This window comes from Garra rufa, chromosome 16 (assembly GCF_049309525.1).
Source record: "Garra rufa chromosome 16, GarRuf1.0, whole genome shotgun sequence".
Classification (NCBI taxonomy): Eukaryota; Metazoa; Chordata; class Actinopteri; order Cypriniformes; family Cyprinidae; genus Garra; species Garra rufa.
This window is the reverse complement of record NC_133376.1, coordinates 41,833,713-41,855,770: the sequence shown is the minus strand read 5'-3', so window position 1 is coordinate 41,855,770 and position 22,058 is coordinate 41,833,713. Positions and strand designations below refer to the sequence as shown.

The 22,058-nt window shown below is 32.5% G+C and overlaps 1 protein-coding gene across 1 annotated transcript; it reads left to right on the top strand.

Moving 5' to 3' along the window:
* Positions 1-1,219: 1,219 nt before the first annotated feature.
* fgf2 (fibroblast growth factor 2) lies at positions 1,220-22,006 on the top strand. The gene is made up of 3 exons (XM_073820324.1): positions 1,220-1,611; positions 8,844-8,947; positions 21,366-22,006. Exons 1-3 carry the CDS (start codon positions 1,299-1,301, stop codon positions 21,549-21,551), a joined length of 603 nt encoding a protein of 200 aa, XP_073676425.1. The 5' UTR covers positions 1,220-1,298; the 3' UTR covers positions 21,552-22,006.
* Positions 22,007-22,058: the final 52 nt, after the last annotated feature.

Sequence of the window (22,058 nt, the reverse complement as noted above, 5' to 3'; positions counted from 1 at the left end):
AAATTATGGTGAAGAAAAAAATGCCGCGCTGGTGGAAACAACAGGAGACTTCACTTTCGGTTTCACTTTCGAGACCGGGCACGGACTGCAGCGCAGCTGGAACATTTCCGCGCTCAAGCACACAATATGCTGAAAATTGCCACAAAGGTAAATAAATAACACTGAATGTGCCGGGCCGGAAAGAGTAAAGCTTATTTAAATTATATATTAATAAACTAGTGTATTCTGAGTCAGTGTAACAAAAATCCTTTTTGGACACGCCTTTAAAGAGAAATTTATCTTTTCGGATTACATAATGAGAGAGTTTTTGTTTTCTAGGCCTATTTGTTTTATTTCGTTAAGTAATAATTTAAAACTATTTTATACGTTTTTTTTTTTTAAGTGCACACAAATAAAAGTACACCCTTTACAGTACCGAATGATGTATTAACCTACAAAAATGACAGATAATTTTAAATTGCTTCCACTGAAAAAAATGCACTGGCGCCCATGTCCTGCGTCTTCAGCTTCCACTCTCTGCGTAAACTATTGGATATGCGCCTAATACCGCACATTTATCTCTAGGTTTAACGTTTAAACTAACATTGTTTTATACTTGAACTATTTCATATCTATAGATTTTATGCAAATCGTGATGATTTGAGTAGGCAAACTGATCAAATTAACAGACTGATCAGTCTACCGCTGGGCGCTGTTCCTTAAAAATAATAATAATAAAATAAAATAAAAACTTATATTTTACGAACAAAAATGCTCCAAACGTTTTTTTTCTAAATTAAGTTAATAAAAAAACGAAAGTATAATCAATTTGCCATTACATACAAAAATGAAGTATTTTGATTTTAAAATAGCAACGCGTGCCATCAGTGTCGCGCCCTAATGTTGACTATGATGGTATAATGTTAGAGCACCCTCATTAATTTAGGAAGCACCCTCAGTGATTTAGTTCTGGAACCGGGCCTGCTGCGTGTGTTTCTAAAATCATTTTCTACTTATTGGTCATAAACACATTTGTTGTGTGTTTGTGAGTGAGATGACAGATGCTTTGGGGCAGAAGGACTAGTTTCCTCTCTGTGTGTGTTATTACAGTATGTTGAGGGAATAATGCGGTCAGGGGCCCAGCGGGGAGAGAGAGAGAGAGAGAGAGAGAGAGAGAGAGGAACACAGATCTCATCCAGCTGCTCCACTGTAAACAGCAGCAGTCCAGCGCACACCATCATCTTCATCGCAGATCCGCTCTGTCCTCCTGCGGCCGGAGATTCAGGGTCCAGCAGCTTGAAGAGTTTATCCGCACTTTAATGAGACTCCGTGGCTCCGCGGAGCGCCGGAAGGAGAAGGGAGAGGAGGAAGAGGAGGAGGAGGCGCGGGGAGGCCGCGGAGGGGCTCTGGAGATGCCGAGGGGGGCAGAGACGGAGAAACCGAAAGAGCGAGAGATGGCGGCGGGAGGAATCACCACGCTCCCGGCCTTACCGGACGATGGGGCGAGCGGAGGCTTTCCTTCGGGGAACTTCAAGGAGCCCAAGCGCCTCTACTGCAAGAACGGAGGCTACTTTCTACGGATTCACCCGGACGGACGGGTGGACGGGATCCGCGAGAAGAGCGACCCGCACAGTGAGTGCATTTGTTCTGTTCTTCCGTGGAAAAAACAGACGATCTAGAGCAGACAGAGCGTACAAAGACTCTTTATGCGTCTGATGTGGAGCACAGATGAAAATCAGGCCCTGATGGTGATGGTGAGGATGATGATGTCAGATTTCCAGGTCCACCTTCAGTCTTGAGCTCTTGGTTATTTTCAGAAAGTTCTGGTTCTCTGAAAGTTTCTTACAGCAGCGTTGAACGTTCATTCAAAGTGATCTGCTCTTTTAACCTTCATAATGCAATCAAAATCAAAAACATTCAGAACCAGTCATAACGCAGCATTTTTTTAGCCAAAAACATAATAGCTGATCAGAAACATGAAACTTGAATAAAAATGCCTAATTCGGTAACATTAATTTTTTTAATTTAAAATCGTGAAATTCTAAACACACAAACCATATTAAACAATTATGACACAACAAGTCAAGTTTTTTGTGTTTTTTAAGAAGCTCACCAAGCCTGCATTTATTTAATCCAAAGCAAAAACAAAGATCAGCATTTATCTGAATTAAAAAGCTTTTGTAACATTATACACTGTATCTTTTAAAAGCTTAGTCAGTTTAATTTTTTTGGAGGGGGAAAGAAATGATAGAAATTCATGCTTTTATTTAGCAAGGATGCTTTAAATTGATCCAAAGTGATGGGAAAGACATTTGTAATGTTAATATGATTTCTGTTTCAGATAAACAGTTCTTTGGAACTTTTTATTCATTAAAGAAACCTGAAAAATCATACTTAGCTGTTTTCAACGTTATAATAATTTTAATAAATGTTTTTTGAGCTGAGAAGAAAATCTAAATATTAGAATGATTTCTGAAGGATCATGTGACTGGAACGATGCTAAAAATTCAGCTTTAAGCACAGGAATAAATTACATTTTAAAATATATTCAAATAAATAACAGTTATTTGAGATAGCAAAAATATTTCTAAATTTTATTGTTTTTGCTTTGGTTTGGATCAAATAAGAGACATACATATATTGTCAATTACCAGTTTAATTCAATTGATTTAGTCAAATAGAATCTGAAACAAAGATATTTTCAGACTCATGGTCAGGGTTTAAAAATCCTGTTGTTAAGGGCAACCACTGAGTGACACTTCACAAACCCCGCCCACCTCGCGCTTCATTTATTCTGAGCTGAACCTCTGTGTTTGTTACTCTTTACATAGTTTACATCAATGGAAGCCATTTACAAAAATGTATGCATTAACTAACAATTAAAAATACAACTGTTTTCAGTTTGTTAGTAATAGTTTGTTAGTACAGACTTCCATTTCAAAAAACTATGATGCATAGAAGTAAAGTGCATTGTTTACTTTATTTATATGTCACTTTTACAAATGAAGACCTTTTTAAATGTCTTTAAATGAAGGCTGTGTTAGATTTAACACACTTCTTGGGACAAATTTTGTACTCAAACACAACACTGAGTTGACCTGTACCTAAAAAAACATCTATGAAACCATTTTAACCTGTAAAAAAAACATGCATTTTTTATGTAAATAGATCAAATCTTATTTTATTTCTTATCTATATATCTTTGCACTTACACTACAAGACTTAATGCACAGATTTATTATTATTATTGTTTTTTTTTGCCTATTGTTTATTTTAATGCAATGGAATTGGTGGCAATATCAAAACACTGTATTTTCAGATTTATTAACATTTTAGTAATGTCTTTAATACTAAAAACTTGGGCCTACTTTTCTGTATATTGAGTACAAAATTTGTCCCAAGAAGTGACATATAAATAAAGTAAACAATGCACTTAACTTATATGCATCATAGAATTTTGCAATGGAAATCTGTGCGTTAAAGCATTCCAGAGGAAATAAATGAGTAACACTTTACAATAAGATTACATTTGTTAACATCAATTACACTGAACCAATGAAACATACGTCAGAAGCATTTATTAATCTTAGTAAATATTCAGCATTTACTAACTGAGAACAGTTGTATTTTTATCAAAGCTAACAAGATTAATAAATAGTGCAACAAAAGTATTGCTAATTGTTAGTAATGATGTAAACAATGTAAAGGGTAACAAAGACAGAGGTTCAGCTCCTCAGAATAAATGAAGCGTGAGGTGGGCGGGGTTTGTTAAGTGTCACTCAGTGGTTGCCATCAATGGTTACGTATAGGTGCAAAATGGACAAAAATGTCATAAAAATATGATTTATTAATATTTTTTCCACTTTCACTAAAGTCGATTTTTTTAACCAGCATATGTTCTCTTTATAGATACCAGACATTCATTAATTTTCAGAATTGTATCCCTTTAAATGTTGGTTTGTTTGCATTATGCCACATGTGTCTTTTTATGAAAAAATGAAAAATAGTAGTTAATTTCCATATACTAAATGCTAAGCAGATATTATTTTCTTTGCTTATTAGATTCTTGGGTGTGTCAGTGAAGAACAACAACATTTTTTTGAGACATTTATATGTTTATATAGTGTTAGATTAAAAAAATGTATATGCCAAATTTGAAAAAGACACAATCTAGTAAAAAATGGTAAAAATGTCAAATTTTAAGCCTTGCTGATAAAATGAATTCCTATTAGCAATTATTGCATCCTTTTATAGTCAAATGGCCCTGGGTTAAAACATTGCAGTTTTAATGGGTTTCAATGAGTGTGAGTATTTTTTGTAAGGAGAGTAAAATTGATTTTTTTGAAGGGAATGAGGGTGAAATATTAAAATTTCAATAAAAAATAAACACCTGAGCCAAAATATATGCAGTTGGCATTAACACAGACACACTTACAACAAAAAAACAAAACTGAAATGGACAAAAATGTCCATAAGGTCAGACAATGGTTAACAACAGCATTTTTAAACCCTGACCACGAGTTTGAAGAGATCTTGTTTCAGATTCTATTTGACTGAACTGAACTTGGAATACAGAGAACATTTACACACACTCGCCAGTCTTTAAAATGTGGAAGAAACATAATGCATTACATTTTTAAAAAATGAATCACTCAGAAGTCTGTAAACTCCTGAACTATGCGTGTTCATTTATTTTTTTAAGAGACATATCCATATAAAAAAGAGCCACATCTATGCAGTAATATGAATGGTTATATGTACAGAAATCAAGCAAAGATCTCTGCCTTTATATATCAATACTCTATTATAGTGTTATAATAAAAATCCGTCTATATTGCACAGGAACACATACATTGTATATATACTTTCAAGGTAGGGCTGGGCAATTTGGCTTAGAATCAAAATCTCGATTAATTGAACATTTTAACCCGATTACGATTAATGAACGATTATTTTATTTATTAATAAAATTATATTTAATTATATTTATAAAATATTTATTTTTTTGCCCTCATAGTTCACTGACAAGTTTTGTACAGTAAATATGTTCACATATTACAAGCGAGAGATTTTTGGATGAAGGGGGTATTACTTGATTTAAAAAATAATTTAAGGAAACACACTATCTACTATCTATGATTATTAATTGAACATCAAATTAAAGCACGCATTGCTTAAAACATAAAGTCACATTTTTCTTAAATTAGTGAAAATAAATAACTTGCACTATTGGAAACAAAATAAATAATTTTCAATGTTTTTCATATTAAAAGTAGAAAATAAGAAGTATCTCATCTAAATAAAATTACCCTTGTATATCTTGTAAATACTTTTTACTGTATAAATACTGTTTAAGTTCTCTATCGACATGTCGGCGGAATAACGGAACGGAGCGCTAGTGTTTTTTAAAGGGAAAGTAATTGAAATAATCGTCCTGGAAAAATTTTAACGATTATAGGTTCTGAATGTCGATTTCGATTATTTTTCGATTAATCGCCCAGCCCTATTTCAAGGAAAGTCTGTTTTCTTGGAGGCCATATTTTCAATGCCTCCGAGCAGCTCCTGAAATCTCAAAAACGTCTGGCTGAACTTGCAGTTAAATTACATATTTCAAATCAGCAACAAAATCTGAAATGAACTGCCCTACGAATGTTGTTTCTTATGCTTAAATGGCATTTAAAAAGCTTATTTTTAGCCTGAAAAATAAGCTTTTTAAACGCCTCAGGTTTCTGAGCCAGACAATGAAAATATATATATAAATATAAATAAATAAATACAAAAATCATTTGTGTTTGGCACGCTGTGAGCACAGAGACTGTAGAGTACTGTAAGTTTGAAAACGTTTAACTTAAATGTTTAATGTGAATAAATGGTGTTCATGATGGATATTGAGATAGTATTCTCAAGAGAAATGAGTTGAGGCTTGGTCCTGGAAACAGCATTAGTCGGTGCATTCTTTGGGTGCATTATGTAACCACTTAACAAGCGGATTTGAACCGGAGCTTCTAACCAGAGATTGTCTTATTATAGGGAGATGAGAGGGTCTGCATTACATACGATTGGAGAAAGCGTAACGGCTAACTTGGATCACGTGTCGCTTAATAACTAATTACATTACAGCCTTGATGTCATTGAATTTTTTAGTCAGAGTTGTGCAACACTCAGTCATCATTTACGGATACCATAGGAATGAATGAGAAGTGCCAAGCTGAATCCTACCTGTCATGAAAATTCAGTGACTTCTCTTATAAAACACCCTTACTGCCAGAATAGAAGCATTAGCTTCCAATGAACGCTTTGCCTTCAACACTCTTAAAAATAAAGGTGCTTCAAAAGGTTTTTCACCATAGAAGTGATGCCATAGAAGAACCATTTTTGGTTGCACAAAGAACCATTCAGTCAAAGAACCATCTTTTTCCTACTATTTTATAATCTGAAGAACCTTCTTTCGCCACAAAGAACCTTTTGTGAAACAGAAAGGTTCTTCAGATGTTAAAGGTTCTTTATGGAACCATTTTAGACAAAAAAAAGGTTATCGTGCATCGTGAAGCACCTTTATTTTTAAGAGTGTAGTGGCTTTTGCTTTTTAAGGCTGCTGTAGTGACGAAATGACTTTACCAGTCAACGATTGGCTCTTTTATTTAGAAGTTTGGACTAATCGTGTTGCAGTTTCTCTTATTCATGAATATAGGAGTGAACCTCTTTGTATTTCTATAGTCTTTGGCGATTCCTGATCAACCCGGTAGACTATTTAGTAATGTGGAAAGTCTTGTCAGAATTAAAAAATGTAATTACACTGTAAGAAGTTTTCACCAGATCCAACGTTCAGCAGCCGCCTTAAAATTTTAAGTTAAATCAGCTTAAAACTACAACTCATTTTAACTTATTACAATAAAACGAGTTGATTTAACTTGTGAGTTGAAATGACTTAAGGTGATTTAACTTAACATAAACTGAAGTTTTTAAGTTTTTTTTTTTTTTTTTTTTTACAGTGTATCTACTTTGAAAATAGAACTTTTATTCACATTATGAATGGGTTGTAAACAGAAAGCGATCACAAAGCGCTTCCTTTATAATCAGTGAAGCTGATATCAGGTCAAAAAAACAGTTTATAGACATTTTTCCTGAACGTAGAAGTCATGCATTTCCAGTCTCTCCAGTGTTTCGAGTCAAATTAGCGTATTTTCCGAGCTGTTAATCTAATGTTAAACACTTTGCAATGTCGCAATGACCGTCATTTGTCAGTGCCTCACTCCTCAGAGTTTAATGAGTGTGTAGATGACACTAAGCTGCCAACGTTATCAACATTAATCATATCTAATATCTACTCTTAGTAGGGCAGAAAGATAGGGTTCCCATGCACCTGCTTGGCAGTTTTTTGTAAACCTAATGGTGTCTAGTTAAGAAATTTTGATGTTGCCAAAGTCAACTAATGTCCCATGGGGTTCGTTTGGTAAACATTTTTAAATAATGTCATCGCGAATGGCGAAAAACACAAATTTTCATAACTCCTGAACCATACGACATACAAAGATAAATTACCAGGAATCAAATGGAAAGGTTTCTGACATGTTACAAGCACTCTTTGTTGGTGAAAAACAGGCAAATAACACATTTTAGGCTGATAACAACACTGTAAAAAGTTTTAACTTAAAAACTTAAGTCTGCCTTAAAATTTTTAGTTCAATCAACTTAAGTCATTTCAACTCGCAAGTTAAATCAACTCATTTTTATTGTAATAAGTTAAAATGACTTTAAGCTGATTTAACCTAAAAATTTAAGGCAGCTGCTGAACAGCTGCAAAAACTTTTTACTGTGAACGCAACTTTTGCCATTTTGTTCCACAATAGTTTCCTGTATTAGCCAAATGACACTAGATTTAGTTGTTAAATGGATGGAAAAAACATAATACAACCCAGAAAAAACTAGCTTCTCATTTGCCATGATCGCTACTCATTGTTTACTTTAACTGCTACTTATGCACTTCAGATATCAATTGTCACCACTCAGCAAGATACAGCAAGATGATTTTTTTACAACTGGAAATATGTCACTACATGGTTAATGTGGGTATATAATACTATCGTCAAATTAACTTACCTGCTAGAACTTAGCTACTAGATCATCTACTCAAGTAAAGTACTAATACCACACTGTAAAAGATAAAAGTATGAACTATCAAACCATAAAAAAATTAAAAGTGTTTTATTACCATACAGTATATGATTTATTTGGATTAAAATTACTGCTGCATTCATGCGTTTTGCATTCTACTGCTGTAGATGTTTAAGGTTGAGCTAATGTTAACTACTGTTGGGTATGTTATTGTACAGAAATGCATCATATTCGATAAGATCATTTGTTTGTAGCATCACTGTTCTCTGAGAACCATTTTAAGCTTTGTGATAATTCATTTTCAAGCTGATCCAAGGTTTTAAGTAGTTTGTTTAGCTTTAGAAGTAAAGCAAACACTTCAGCCTTCAGTTTATCTGAAACTTTAATTCACCAAATTATGTGGTATTAGTACTTTACTTGAGCAGATGATCTGAATAATACTTCTACCACTGTTATTTCTGTAAGTAGCTGAGTTCTCCTTTACCTAAACTTTGCAAGCGCGCCTAGTTCATTCTGAACAAACTACATAAACGCCTCTGATTGGACATTGCGCTCACGCACTCGACAAAAACTTCTGTGATTGGCTACTGTGCTCAACTTGGAAAAATCCAAAACTGTTGACGCTCTTCACAGAGCGCGCGCACGAACTCTGGAGCGGCAGCGGGTACGCCGATTGACCCGGTACTTCCGGTAGCGAAGTACCGTTCTGGACTACCGTTAATAGTGTGTCTGTGTTTGTTCTCTCTTAGTTCGGCTGCAGCTCCAGGCCACGGCGGTCGGTGAGTTGGTGATCAAAGGGATCTGCGCCAACCGTTACCTCGCCATGAACGCGGACGGACGACTGTTCGGAACGGTGAGACGTTGTCTTTATCCTACGGCTGTTAGTCTTTATCTAATACACAATCGTTACTTCTATGCATATTTGGGTGATTGATGCGACCTCAGGTCATGTCTAATTGATTTGTATAGTGATTTTAATAATATATATGTGACCCTGGACCACAAAACCAGTCATAAGTGTAAATTTGTCGAAATTGAGATTCTTAAGTCATCTGAAAGTTGAATAAATAAGCTTTCCATTGATATATTGTTTGTTAAAATAGGACAATGTTAGTCTGAGATACAACTATTTGAAAACCTGGAATCTGAGCGTGCAAAAAAATCTAAACATTGAGAAAATCGCCTTAAAAATTGTCCAAATGAAGTTCTTAGCAATGCATATTACTAATCAAAAATTAAGTTTTGATATATTTATGGTAGAAAATTTACAAAATATCTTCATGGAACATGATCTTTACTTAATATGCTAATGATTTTTGGCATAAAAGAAAAATCGATAATTTTAACCCATACAATGTATTTTTGGCTATTATAAAACGGTTAGTTCCATTCCTCAATTCTGATTGGTCAGCAGCTGTGTCGTATTCATGATAGGGCACTGCTATGACCACTTCACTCAACGGGTTTGTGTATCATTGAACCCCCTTAGCAACCACTCTTAGCAACGTAAACACAGCTGCAGCAGTTAGGGACTACTTTTTACAGCGGAAGGCATAATGATTTTACTTTATGAAAACATACAACTTAATATATATAAAAATATATATTAGTGGTGGGCATAGATTAATTTTTTTAATCTAGATTAATCTAGATTAAATCTTGGAATTAATCTAGATTAATCTAGATTAAAATGGCTAATTTGAATTCTGCTGAAGGCATTCAGAATATGTGTGCTACCCAAATAATGACTAAAAGTAAGTCTTTGAGAATGGTTTTCTCAAGCCAGGTGGCGCATTAGACCAGGCGCTCATCTCCTGTTTCCAAACTGCATCACAAACTGCTCAATAAAGCTGTTCTATGATAATTTGTTGATGAAAATAAATTATGTTCCATAAGATGTACTTGTGTTTACTAACTAACTAACAATGAAATTATTTTTTCTACCTATTAGATTGTGTTTTTTTAACATCTACACCTACCCAACCCTAAACTTAGCCCTTACTGTAATAAAAAAACAGTATTATTGTTGTACAGTGTGATAAAAAATATACATATACGTATATATATCTATGGTAGCCAGTGTTTCCCCTACGTTTCCAGCTTTTGGGGGGTGGGGATACACACCGTACTTTTATTTTGACAGGTTGCCGTGAAGTTTCTGTGTATACAGTATGACATGATGCGAGTTTTCTCAAATGAAACGGTAAAAGTGACACTCACAGCAGTTTTGGAGATTGAGTTTATCTGTTCATGTGAGATGCAAATGCCAAAAATTACCGGGAGCGTCACGTGTGTTTCAGTATGCGTGTAGTAAAAGCGCGTCTCCACCATTCATACATACAGCTAGGCAAACGGAACATACCGGATTCATATTAAAACGGTCTTTTTGCATTTCAGTTTTCACAGACACTAGTCCATATCGCGATTTGAATTAAGTGACTGACCAACATTTGATTTATGAATCCAAAAAACGACGAATTTACGTGGCATTTCGCTATAGTAGATTCGGTTTTTATGAATGGAGGACGACGCGATCCCATCTGTGTTTTGGCGGAGGAGACTTAAACGCGCGACCATATTCTATAGTCTTTGGTATACATCCGCGTTAAACTATCAAGGTGAAAGTCATCATAGCTTGCATAGTTTAGACCCAGCTCCCAACCCAAATTTGAGAATAGATTAACGGCGATATTTTTTTTATCGCGCGATAAGAGTCTCACGTTAACGCAGCACGTTAACGCCGATAACGGCCCACCACTAATATATATATATTTTTGATTTTAATATTTTTATTGTGTGGTAACCGTTTTATAAAAGCAATAAGGTACTTGAGGCCATGCTGTATCGTGAATAAATCACGGCTGAAGGGCGTTGTTAGGCACGACGCAAAGCTTAAATTATTGCTTAATTAAAGAATTAGAAGACTGCATATATATTTAAATCTATAAAATAAAAATATTTTGTTTCTGATTTGTTACATTACAGGACTATTCAACTGAAAAAAGAAAAAAAAATTGAAAGATATAGGGACTGGTTACAGAACCTGAGAGGTGCCAGTATTCCTGTTAAAAATTCCTAATTCCTGAAAAAATTCTAAAAGTTTTATTAAAATATTTTCTGCATATTTTCACAGTTTTAGTGAATATTAAACAACTACTTTTCATTTTTTGTTAGTTTTTGTTAGTTGCTGATATTTTTTTTTTCTCTAAACTTGTTGCAAAACTCCGTAAAACATTAAAAACAAAAGAAAAGAAAATGAAAAAGAAAAAAAAATATTTACAAATGAATAAGAAAATATGCTTTTTAGGGGTTAATTTACACAAATTAACTTCTTCAGCAGTGGTTCCTAAACAGGGGTCTGGGAGAGGGCCTCAGAAAACCTCTGAGATAACTTAAAATAAGACCAAACTAACTTGCAAATCAGTGTTAATTTAGTATAATTGATATTTTATTATAGTTTTTGTAAATATTTTAAATTAGATTTTATATTTCCTGTTTTAAATTTTATTCTAGTTACAGTTTTAGTAATTTTTTTGTTGTGTTTTTTTCTTTTACTGTTTTGTATATGCTTATATATAGTTTTTTTTTTAATTACTTCAAATAAACAAAACAAAGATGAGAAATGTTGCATTGAAAACTATCTGAAATAAACGTGCTAAAGCATTTGTATGTTTTATTTTTGTTCATGTTTTGTTTTTTTTCCAAGGGATTTTTTTTAAAATGGTTTTACTTTTAGAAATTTAGATTTACTTGACAATAATGTTTAAAATATGCTAAAACCAGTAAAAAAAGAGATGCATGTTTTTCTTTCTTCTTTCAGACAAATACAATCTGAGTTATTTAAAAAAAATATCCTGGCTCTTCCAAGCTTTATAATAGCAGAGATTTAAAAAAATAAAGTGCATAAATCTATCATGAAAAGTGCTCCACACAGCTCCAAGAGGTTAATAAATGCCTTCTGAAGCAAATTGATGTATTTGTGTAAGAAAAATATTCATATTTAAAGCTTTATAAACCATAATCTCTAACTTCTTCTAGAGATACCATGAGCATTTTTATAACGAATATACATTTTTGTAGTTATGCAGGTTGTGTGTAGTGTGTGTGTTTAATAGGAATGTAATGATTCACTCAACTCCATTAATGTAATATTATTCATTATACTCATTTGACAAATTTTTTGTTCAACAAAATGAGGTTTAAGACAAATTATAAATAAAAAGGTGTCCTTTAATTATTTCTCTGACAAAATGTTGCACATTTCTTTGTGAAATTGAAATGTCAAATAACAAAACCAAAGTGAAATTTTAAAACAAACACCAAATCAAACAAATTAAAGGCACAAATTAAAGCTCTTTCCATTTAAAATGAGAGGAAAACCACTGCATTTTAATCACGATCCAAACAAAGATGCTGCAAACATGTAGCATGAGCAGTTTTTAATTTAAATTAGATTGTATAATTTCAAATATTTATTTTATTTATTATTTATTACTTAACAAAATGAAGGTATTTATATTTTAGATACTTAATGAAATTTATGCAGTAATTAGAATCACTTTTTATCCACTTTTTGAGCATTTTCCAACTTAAACCTTAAATGCTTTGGAGCACTATTTATAAAGAACTATTTATACTTGGCAGATTATTGCTGCAGTGAAAAACAAAAAGTTATGAAGTTATGAAAAATGCACAAATAATATTTTCAGATTTTATATTAAATATTTTGAAATAAATGTAGCATGAGCAGTTTTTAATTGAAATTATATTTTATAATTTCAAAAATGTATTTTATTCATTTTTTATTACTTCAACGAAATGAAGGTTATACATTTTAGTTTAATAATGTTTTTATTTAATATTTTGTATTTATTTGTGATATTTAGATTTTTTTGGTACTTATTATATTTATGCAGTAGTTAGAATCAATTTTTTTCACTTTTTGAGCATTTTTCAACCTAAACCTTGAATGCTTTGGAGCACTATTTATAAAGAACTATATACTAAAAAGATTGTATAATTTCAAAAAAATTTTTTTTTTATTATTTATTACTTTAACGAAACGAAGGTAATATATTTTAGTTTAATAATGTTTTTTATTTAATATTTTGTATTATGTTTTATATGTGATATTTAGATTTTTGGGTACTAAATTATATTTATGCAGTAGATAGAATCCATTTTTATCCACTTTTTGAGCATTTTTCAACTTAAAGCTTAAATGCTTTGGAAGTGTATTTATAAAGAACTATTTATACTTGGCAGATTATTGCTGCAGTGAAAAACAAAAAAGTAAAATAAAAAGTTATGAAGTTATGAAAAATGCACAAAAATAATATTTTTAGATTTGATATGAAATATTTTGAAATAAATGTAGCACAGGCAGTTTTTTTATTTAAATTAGATTTTATAATTTCAAAAAAATATTTTATTTATTATTTATTACTTCAATGAAATTAAGGTACTATATTTTAATTTAATAATGTTTTTTTATTTAGTATTTTGTAATTATATGTGATATTTAGATTTTTTAATACTTAATTATATTTATGCAGTAGTTAGAATCCATTTTTATCCACTTTTTGAGCATTTTTCAACTTTAAACCTTGAATGCTTTGGAGCACTATTTATAAAGAACTATTTATACTTGGCAGATCATTGCTGCAGTGAAAAACAAAAAAAGTAAAATAAAAAGTTATGAAGTTATGAAAAATGCACAAAAATAGTATTTTCTGTTTTTTATATGAAATATTTTGAAATGCATGTAGCATGAGCAGTTTTTAATTTAAATTATATTTTATAATTTCAAAAATGTATTTTATTTATTATTACTTTAACGAAACGAAGGTTATACATTTTAGTTTAATAATGTTTTTATTTAATATTTTGTATTTATTTGTGATATTTAGATTTTTTGGTACTTATTATATTTATGCAGTAGTTAGAATCAATTTTTTTCACTTTTTGAGCATTTTTCAACCTAAACCTTGAATGCTTTGGAGCACTATTTATAAAGAACTATATACTAAAAAGATTGTATAATTTCAAAAAATTTTTTTTTTTATTATTTATTACTTTAACGAAACGAAGGTAATATATTTTAGTTTAATAATGTTTTTTATTTAATATTTTGTATTATGTTTTATATGTGATATTTCGATTTTTGGGTACTAAATTATATTTATGCAGTAGATAGAATCCATTTTTATCCACTTTTTGAGCATTTTTCAACTTTAAACCTTGAATGCTTTGGAGCACTATTTATAAAGAACTATTTATACTTGGCAGATTATTGCTGCAGTGAAAAACAAAAAAAGTAAAATAAAAAGTTATGAAGTTATGAAAAATGCACAAATAATATTTTCAGATTTTATATTAAATATTTTGAAATAAATGTAGCATGAGCAGTTTTTAATTTAAATTATATTTTATAATTTCAAAAATGTATTTTATTTATTATTTATTACTTTAACGAAACGAAGGTTATACATTTTAGTTTAATAATGTTTTTATTTAATATTTTGTATTTATTTGTGATATTTAGATTTTTTGGTACTTAGTATATTTATGCAGTAGTTAGAATAAATTTTTTTCACTTTTTGAGCATTTTTCAACCTAAACCTTGAATGCTTTGGAGCACTATTTATAAAGAACTATATACTAAAAAGATTGTATAATTTCAAAAAAAATTTTTTTTTATTATTTATTACTTTAACGAAACGAAGGTAATATATTTTAGTTTAATAATGTTTTTTATTTAATATTTTGTATTATGTTTTATATGTGATATTTAGATTTTTGGGTACTAAATTATATTTATGCAGTAGATAGAATCCATTTTTATCCACTTTTTGAGCATTTTTCAACTTAAAGCTTAAATGCTTTGGAAGTGTATTTATAAAGAACTATTTATACTTGGCAGATTATTGCTGCAGTGAAAACCAAAAAAGTAAAATAAAAATTTAAAGTAAAATAAAGTTATGAAAAATGCACAAAAATAGTATTTTCTGTTTTTTATATGAAATATTTTGAAATGCATGTAGCATGAGCAGTTTTTAATTTAAATTAGATTGTATAATTGCAAAGTTTGAAGCAAAAACAGAATAAGCTGACTTTGAATCAAACTGGCGTGTGGTGCATCATTACATTTCTGGTGTTTAATGAATTGTAGATGTTTGAAAGGTTTCATCGTGGTGGTTTTTAAGGGCATGTCTACAGGACCTTTAACATGTTTCCTCACACTATAAACAACTGTTCTCTCACACACAAACACACACACTCGCTGCTTCCATTAAGGTGGTTTTAAGAGTCATAAGGTCACTTGTAATCATCTTTCGAAGTTCGTCATAAAGCACAGATCATTACATCAGAAGGGAGTCTGACTCCCACAAACACAGACACGTTTTACTGCAGTATCGAGATGCTTGAGATTCTTTTAATGGTTTGTATGTATGAAAGTGAAAAACAAACACATCACAGCCAACAGCAGCTCAGTGTAAAGATCCCATGTCTGTGTTTGCTGTTTCCTCAAGTTCATGATCGATACACACACACACACACACACACACACACACACACACACACACACACACACATACACATGCGTGTTTACATAACTAAGTAAATCTGAATGGGCTCATTTCATAGACATGTTATTTTTACATTAGTTCACCAATTTGACCCCAGAATATAGTTAAATAGACACACACTCAGGTCCATTAGTGCTGTGAGAGTCTCTGTGCTCCTGAAACAATGCTGACATTGATGAGCGAGGTGTTGCACAACAGTCAATGAACGTTTACTCTGTGCCAGCTCTCCTTGTTTAAAAACTCACAAGAGAAAATATCAACGTTTTCAAAAGTTTTAACATTTCATCTGATGCCATTAGACACTTTCAAATATACTCTTAAAAATAAAGCTTTCAGAATGTTGCTTTTGTAGCAATATTATAAGAACCATTTGAAATTATTTTTACTCAATATTTTTGTCTTTTTTTTGGTGGTTCTTAAATCAGGATACATTTACTAGAAAAGCTAAATAACTTAAGATATTAAGCTCTAAAAACAAACAAACGAAAAACAATATTCTTGTTTTTTAAAAATAAATAAATAAAATCAATATTGAGTAAGATTTTGCTTAAAACAAGGACAATTATGTGCCAGTGGGGTAAGAAAAATAATCTTGTTTTCACTAAGAATTACGTTTGTTTTTCTGACCTTGTCGGCAGATTTATTTTCATTTAGTTTTGGTAGATTTTATCCAGATAACAAGACATTTTGCATCTCAATTAAATGTATCTTGACCATCTGGTGCTACTTGTATGGCAGTAAAAAGTATTTTATTATTATTATTATTATTACTATTATTATTTATACATTTTTTAATTCAATAAAACAAAAGATATTTTTTTTTTTTTTTTTTTAGCATTTTTTCAACTTAAACCTTGAATGCTTTGGAGCACTATTTATTAAGAAGAGACTGCAGTGAAAAACAAACAAAAAAGTAAAAGTAAATAAAAAGGTAATAGAAGTTCAAGTTTACTGTGACGAAAAGTGGAAACATTTCCTAAACGTTTTTCTCTAAAACCGTGAGAAAATCAAAGATGTAAATCTAAGGAAGTTATGTTCCAAATTTGAAGTTGATAGCTCAAAAAATTTGCATCAGTAAGATTTAGTTTGGGCAGTACAATATATTAGATAATATTTAGGTTTTATGGTACTTAATTATATTTATGCAGTAGTTAGAATACATTTTTATCCACTTTTTGAGCATTTTTCGACTTAAACCTTGAATGCTTTGATGCACTATTTATAAAGAACTAAATAAAAAAAGTTAAAGTTTATTATGAAAAATGCACAAAAATAGCATTTTCAGATTTTATATGAAATATATATTTTGAAATTAAAATGTTCACACACTGTAGCAAGTGCCAAAACCATTATAATGTACTGACACAATGTTCAAATGATTCTCAACGGTTGCTTTGTCATGTCCACTGCACTACATTATGGTTTTAAAGCTTAAACTCATTTTATTTTGGTAGATGTTTTCCAGAAGACTTAAAACTTAAGACATTTTGCTTCTCAAGTGAATGTGCCTTGATCCATGGGTGCTGCATGCGTAGCAGTCAGAAATGAGATTTTATGGTACTTAATTATATTGCGGTAGTTAAAATCCATTTTTATCCACTTTTTGAGCATTTTCCAGGACCATTTAACCACCTTGAATCATGTCCATGTTTTTTGTGTTCACATATCAAGTGCCAAAACCATTATGATGTACTGACATAAAGTTCAAATGATCTGCAACGATCGCTTTGTCTTGTCCACTGCACTACATTAAGGTTGTCTTTGTAGAGAGTTTATCAAGGTGTTTGATAATGACTAATAAGTCATTTACAAATGTATTTTAAGCAGTTTTTGAGCAGTTAAAACTGCATGAATACTTTAAAGCAAGAAGAAAGGGGCAGGGTGAGCAGTAGCTCATTATCATTTAAAGAGACATGCACTGAAACGGGGCGTTGTGAACAAAGCTGTTTTTCACAAGGTAAAATAAATTTATTTTTTATACTCTTCTCATGTAGACCCTAAAGGATCATATCAACTTGTGGAAAATGGCCATCTAAAGTCCCCTTTAAATGTCCTTCCTGGAACCATCAATGGGAATTATTTTTGAGAGTGTAGAGACACCTTTATTCTTGTTGATATCCTGTTTTAAAATGAAACAACACCTCAGATAGAGTCAGCTTTAAAATGAGCAGCGTGTCAATGTTACAAAGATCACATAAAACAGCTACATTGGCTTGGAGCACCAGGCTGACAGCCTCACATTCCTGTCAGGAGACGTTCTCCAGACATCCGGCTCCAGCCGCTCAGAAAAAGACAGATATTCCCTCTAATAAACGTCAGTGTTTCACATGTTGTTGCAGATAATAGATGACAAACACTAATATTCCAGAATGAAATAAGACTTGACAAGAAAAACAGCTGACGTTTGAGCTCAAACTGCTGAAAACAGATAAAGCTTTAGAATAAGACAGAATTTATTAGGGACGCTCTGATATTTCCTTCAACTACTAAATTACAATAAAATGTATGTGTATGTAACCACTGTTGTTGATATTACCTGAGAAGTTAAAGTAAATATGCTAGACAACCGTGTGCTTTAAAGGACACACGTCTCATACGTGTGTGGAGGAAGAACATATAAGTTAGGTGAAGGGTTTCAAACGTACAAGCACAGTTCAGTTGAATGAATGAATGATACCCTCTTTAACTTTGTTGTGTTCATCTGTGGGTTTGAGAATCATTTGATGTTGATCGGAAATTTCCGTATTGTGAATTATTTGATTCAGATCATGACTTCGGAGCGGGTTCACGAACCATTTAATTTAGAACAGAAATGAATGTATCGTGAATCATTTGATTCAGATTGGGACTTTGGCACGCATAATGCAAATCTTTTGATTTAGATCAGGACTTTGGAGCAGGTTTGCGAATAATATTGCATATTGTATGATTCACGTTCATTCAGGTTTGTGAATCATTTGATTCAGATTGGGATTTCGGAGCGCGTATCGCGAATCATATGATTTAAATCGGAACTTCACGATCGTGAATCATTTGATTCAGATCAGGACTTCAGTGCAGGTTTGTGAATCATTTGATTCAGATTAGGATTTTGGAATGTGTATTGTGAATCATATGATTTAAATCAGAACTTCACGATCCTGAATCATTTGATTCAGATTGGGACTTTGTGTATTGTGATTCATTTGATTCAGATTGGAACATTGTGTATCCTGAATCATTTGATTCAGATTGGAACATTGTGTATCCTGAATCATTTGATTCAGATTGGAACTTTGCGTATTGTGAATCATTTGATTCAGGTTGGGACTTCAGTGCAGGTTTGTGAATCATTTGATTCAGATTAGGATTTTGGAATGTGTATTGTGAATCATATGATTTAAATCAGAACTTCACGATCCTGAATCATTTGATTCAGATTGGGACTTTGTGTATTGTGATTCATTTGATTCAGATTGGAACATTGTGTATCCTGAATCATTTGATTCAGATTGGAACATTGTGTATCCTGAATCATTTGATTCAGATTGGAACTTTGCGTATTGTGAATCATTTGATTCAGGTTGGGACTTTGCGCATTGTGAATCATTTGATTCAGATTGGGACTTTGCGTATTGTGAATCATTTGATTCAGGTTGGGACTTTGCGCATTGTGAATCATTTGATTCAGATTGGGACTTTGCGTATTGTGAATCATTTGACTCAGATTAGGATTTTGGAATGCATATTGTGAATCATATGATATAAATCGGAACTTCACGATCATGAATCATTTGATTCAGATTGGGACTTTATGTATCCTGAATCATTTGATTCAGATTGGAACATTGTGTATCCTGAATCTTTTGATTCAGATTGGGACTTTGTGTATTGTGATTCATTTGATTCAGATTGGGATTTTGGAGCGCGTATCGCGAAACATATGATTTAAATCGGAACTTCACGATCGTGAATCATTTGATTCAGATTGGGACTTCAGTGCAGGTTTGTGAATCATTTGATTCAGATTAGGATTTTGGAATGTGTATTGTGAATCATATGATTTAAATCAGAACTTCACGATCCTGAATCATTTGATTCAGATTGGGACTTTGTGTATCCTGAATCATTTGATTCAGATTGGAACATTGTGTATCCTGAATCATTTGATTCAGATTGGAACATTGTGTATCCTGAATCATTTGATTCAGATTGGAACATTGTGTATCCTGAATCATTTGATTCAGATTGGGACTTTGCACATTGTGAATCATTTGATTCAGATTGGGACTTTGCGTATTGTGAATCATTTGATTCAGATTGGGACTTTGCGCATTGTGAATCATTTGACTCAGATTGGGACTTTGCGCATTGTGAATCATTTGATTCAGGTTGGGACTTTGCGCATTGTGAATCATTTGATTCAGATTGGGACTTTGCGCATTGTGAATCATTTGATTCAGATTGGGACTTTGCGCATTGTGAATCATTTGATTCAGATTGGGACTTTGCGTATTGTGAATCATTTGACTCAGATTAGGATTTTGGAATGCATATTGTGAATCATATGATATAAATCGGAACTTCACGATCATGAATCATTTGATTCAGATTGGGACTTTATGTATCCTGAATCATTTGATTCAGATTGGAACATTGTGTATCCTGAATCTTTTGATTCAGATTGGGACTTTGTGTATTGTGAATCATTTGATTCAGATTGGAACATTGTGTATCCTGAATCATTTGATTCAGATTCGGACTTTGCGTATTGTGAATCATTTGACTCAGATTAGGATTTTGGAATGCATATTGTGAATCATATGTTTTAAATCGGAACTTCACGATCATGAATCATTTGATTCATATTGGGACTTTGGAGCATGTATCACAAATCATTTGATTTAGATCAAAACTTCTCTTATTGTGAATCATTTGATTCAGATTAGGATTTAGGAGTGTGTAATGCAAATTATTTGATTTAGATTGGGACTTCGGAGCGCATATCGCAAATCATTTTATTTTGATTGGAACTTCACGTATCGTGAATCATTTGATTTAGATCAGGAGTTTGGAGTATTCATTTGGAGTTTGGAGAATCATTTTGCGCATTGAATGAATCACGATCCTTTGCTCCGACGTGTCAGTCTAAAACAATGGTCTGCAAATCATTTGATTTATATCAGAACTTCAGTGTGGGTTCGTGAATCTTTTGAGTCTAATTGGAACTTCGGTGTGCGGATAGCAAATGATTTGTACCCGAACAGGACTTTGGTGCAGGTTTGTGAATCTTTTGATTCAGATCGGGACTTCAAAGTGAATCTTTTTTCTGAATTTTTTTTTTTTTTTTTTTTTAATGAAACAGTACAAAACAAACCATTAAGGCAGTACAGTTAGACTATAAAAGCAATAGGATCAATATAGAGATGCAGTTTTCACTTACAAAAGTCACTTACAATATAAGATTAAACTTCCGACCTTAAAAAGTTTTTAACTTTTAGCAATTTTTATGCTTACTACAAACTACATATTTACTAGTGGAAACAAAACGGTATTAAAAGCTTAAAATGCTAAAAAGAGGTTAGTAATGTGTTAACTTTTAACAATTGTTAATTTTTGTGCTGAAACGTGGTATTAAATGCTTATGCTACAGTGATGTGTTAATGTTGTCGCTCTCTTTCTCTCGCTCTCTCTCTCTCTTAGAGAAGAACAACAGATGAATGTTATTTCCTGGATCGCCTGGAGTCGAACAACTACAACACCTACCGATCCCGGAAATATCCCGACTGGTACGTGGCTTTGAAGAGAACAGGCCAGTATAAATCGGGCTCGAAGACCGGCCCGGGCCAGAAGGCCATCCTGTTTCTGCCCATGTCAGCCAAGTACTGATGGAGAGATGCTGTCAAACCTGAAACGAAACCGACAGACCACTGACGCAGACGCGCTTCTAACCAACCCTACGCCAAGACGCAGATGAGCTCATCCGGACGGGTGCAGATTCTTCACCGTGTCTGGAAAAAAACCCGTTTCCCTTCAGCATTTCTATCTAGGAACGCTTCCCAAACAGATGTACTTGGAGAGCATTACAGGGTTTATTTGTTCGTATTCAGTCGCCCTGGAGATATCAGCAATATCCTCTGAAGAGCCTCTGCGTTTTCGTCAATTCCAGCCAACGCGGCCCCAAATCCCACCAATACGCTCTCAGATCCAACTTTCCAAAATACACTATTATTCCGCTTGATTCCCTCAAGCAGGGCAGTAGGGTTGGTTCGAAGAGTTCACCGATCTGCACCATACACTATTCGTGACTGCATTTCTCGCAGGAGTGTGTTTAGTACGGCTACAAAATGTGAGTTTACTTTAATTGCTGCTCCTTTATGCAAAAGGCTTGTATAT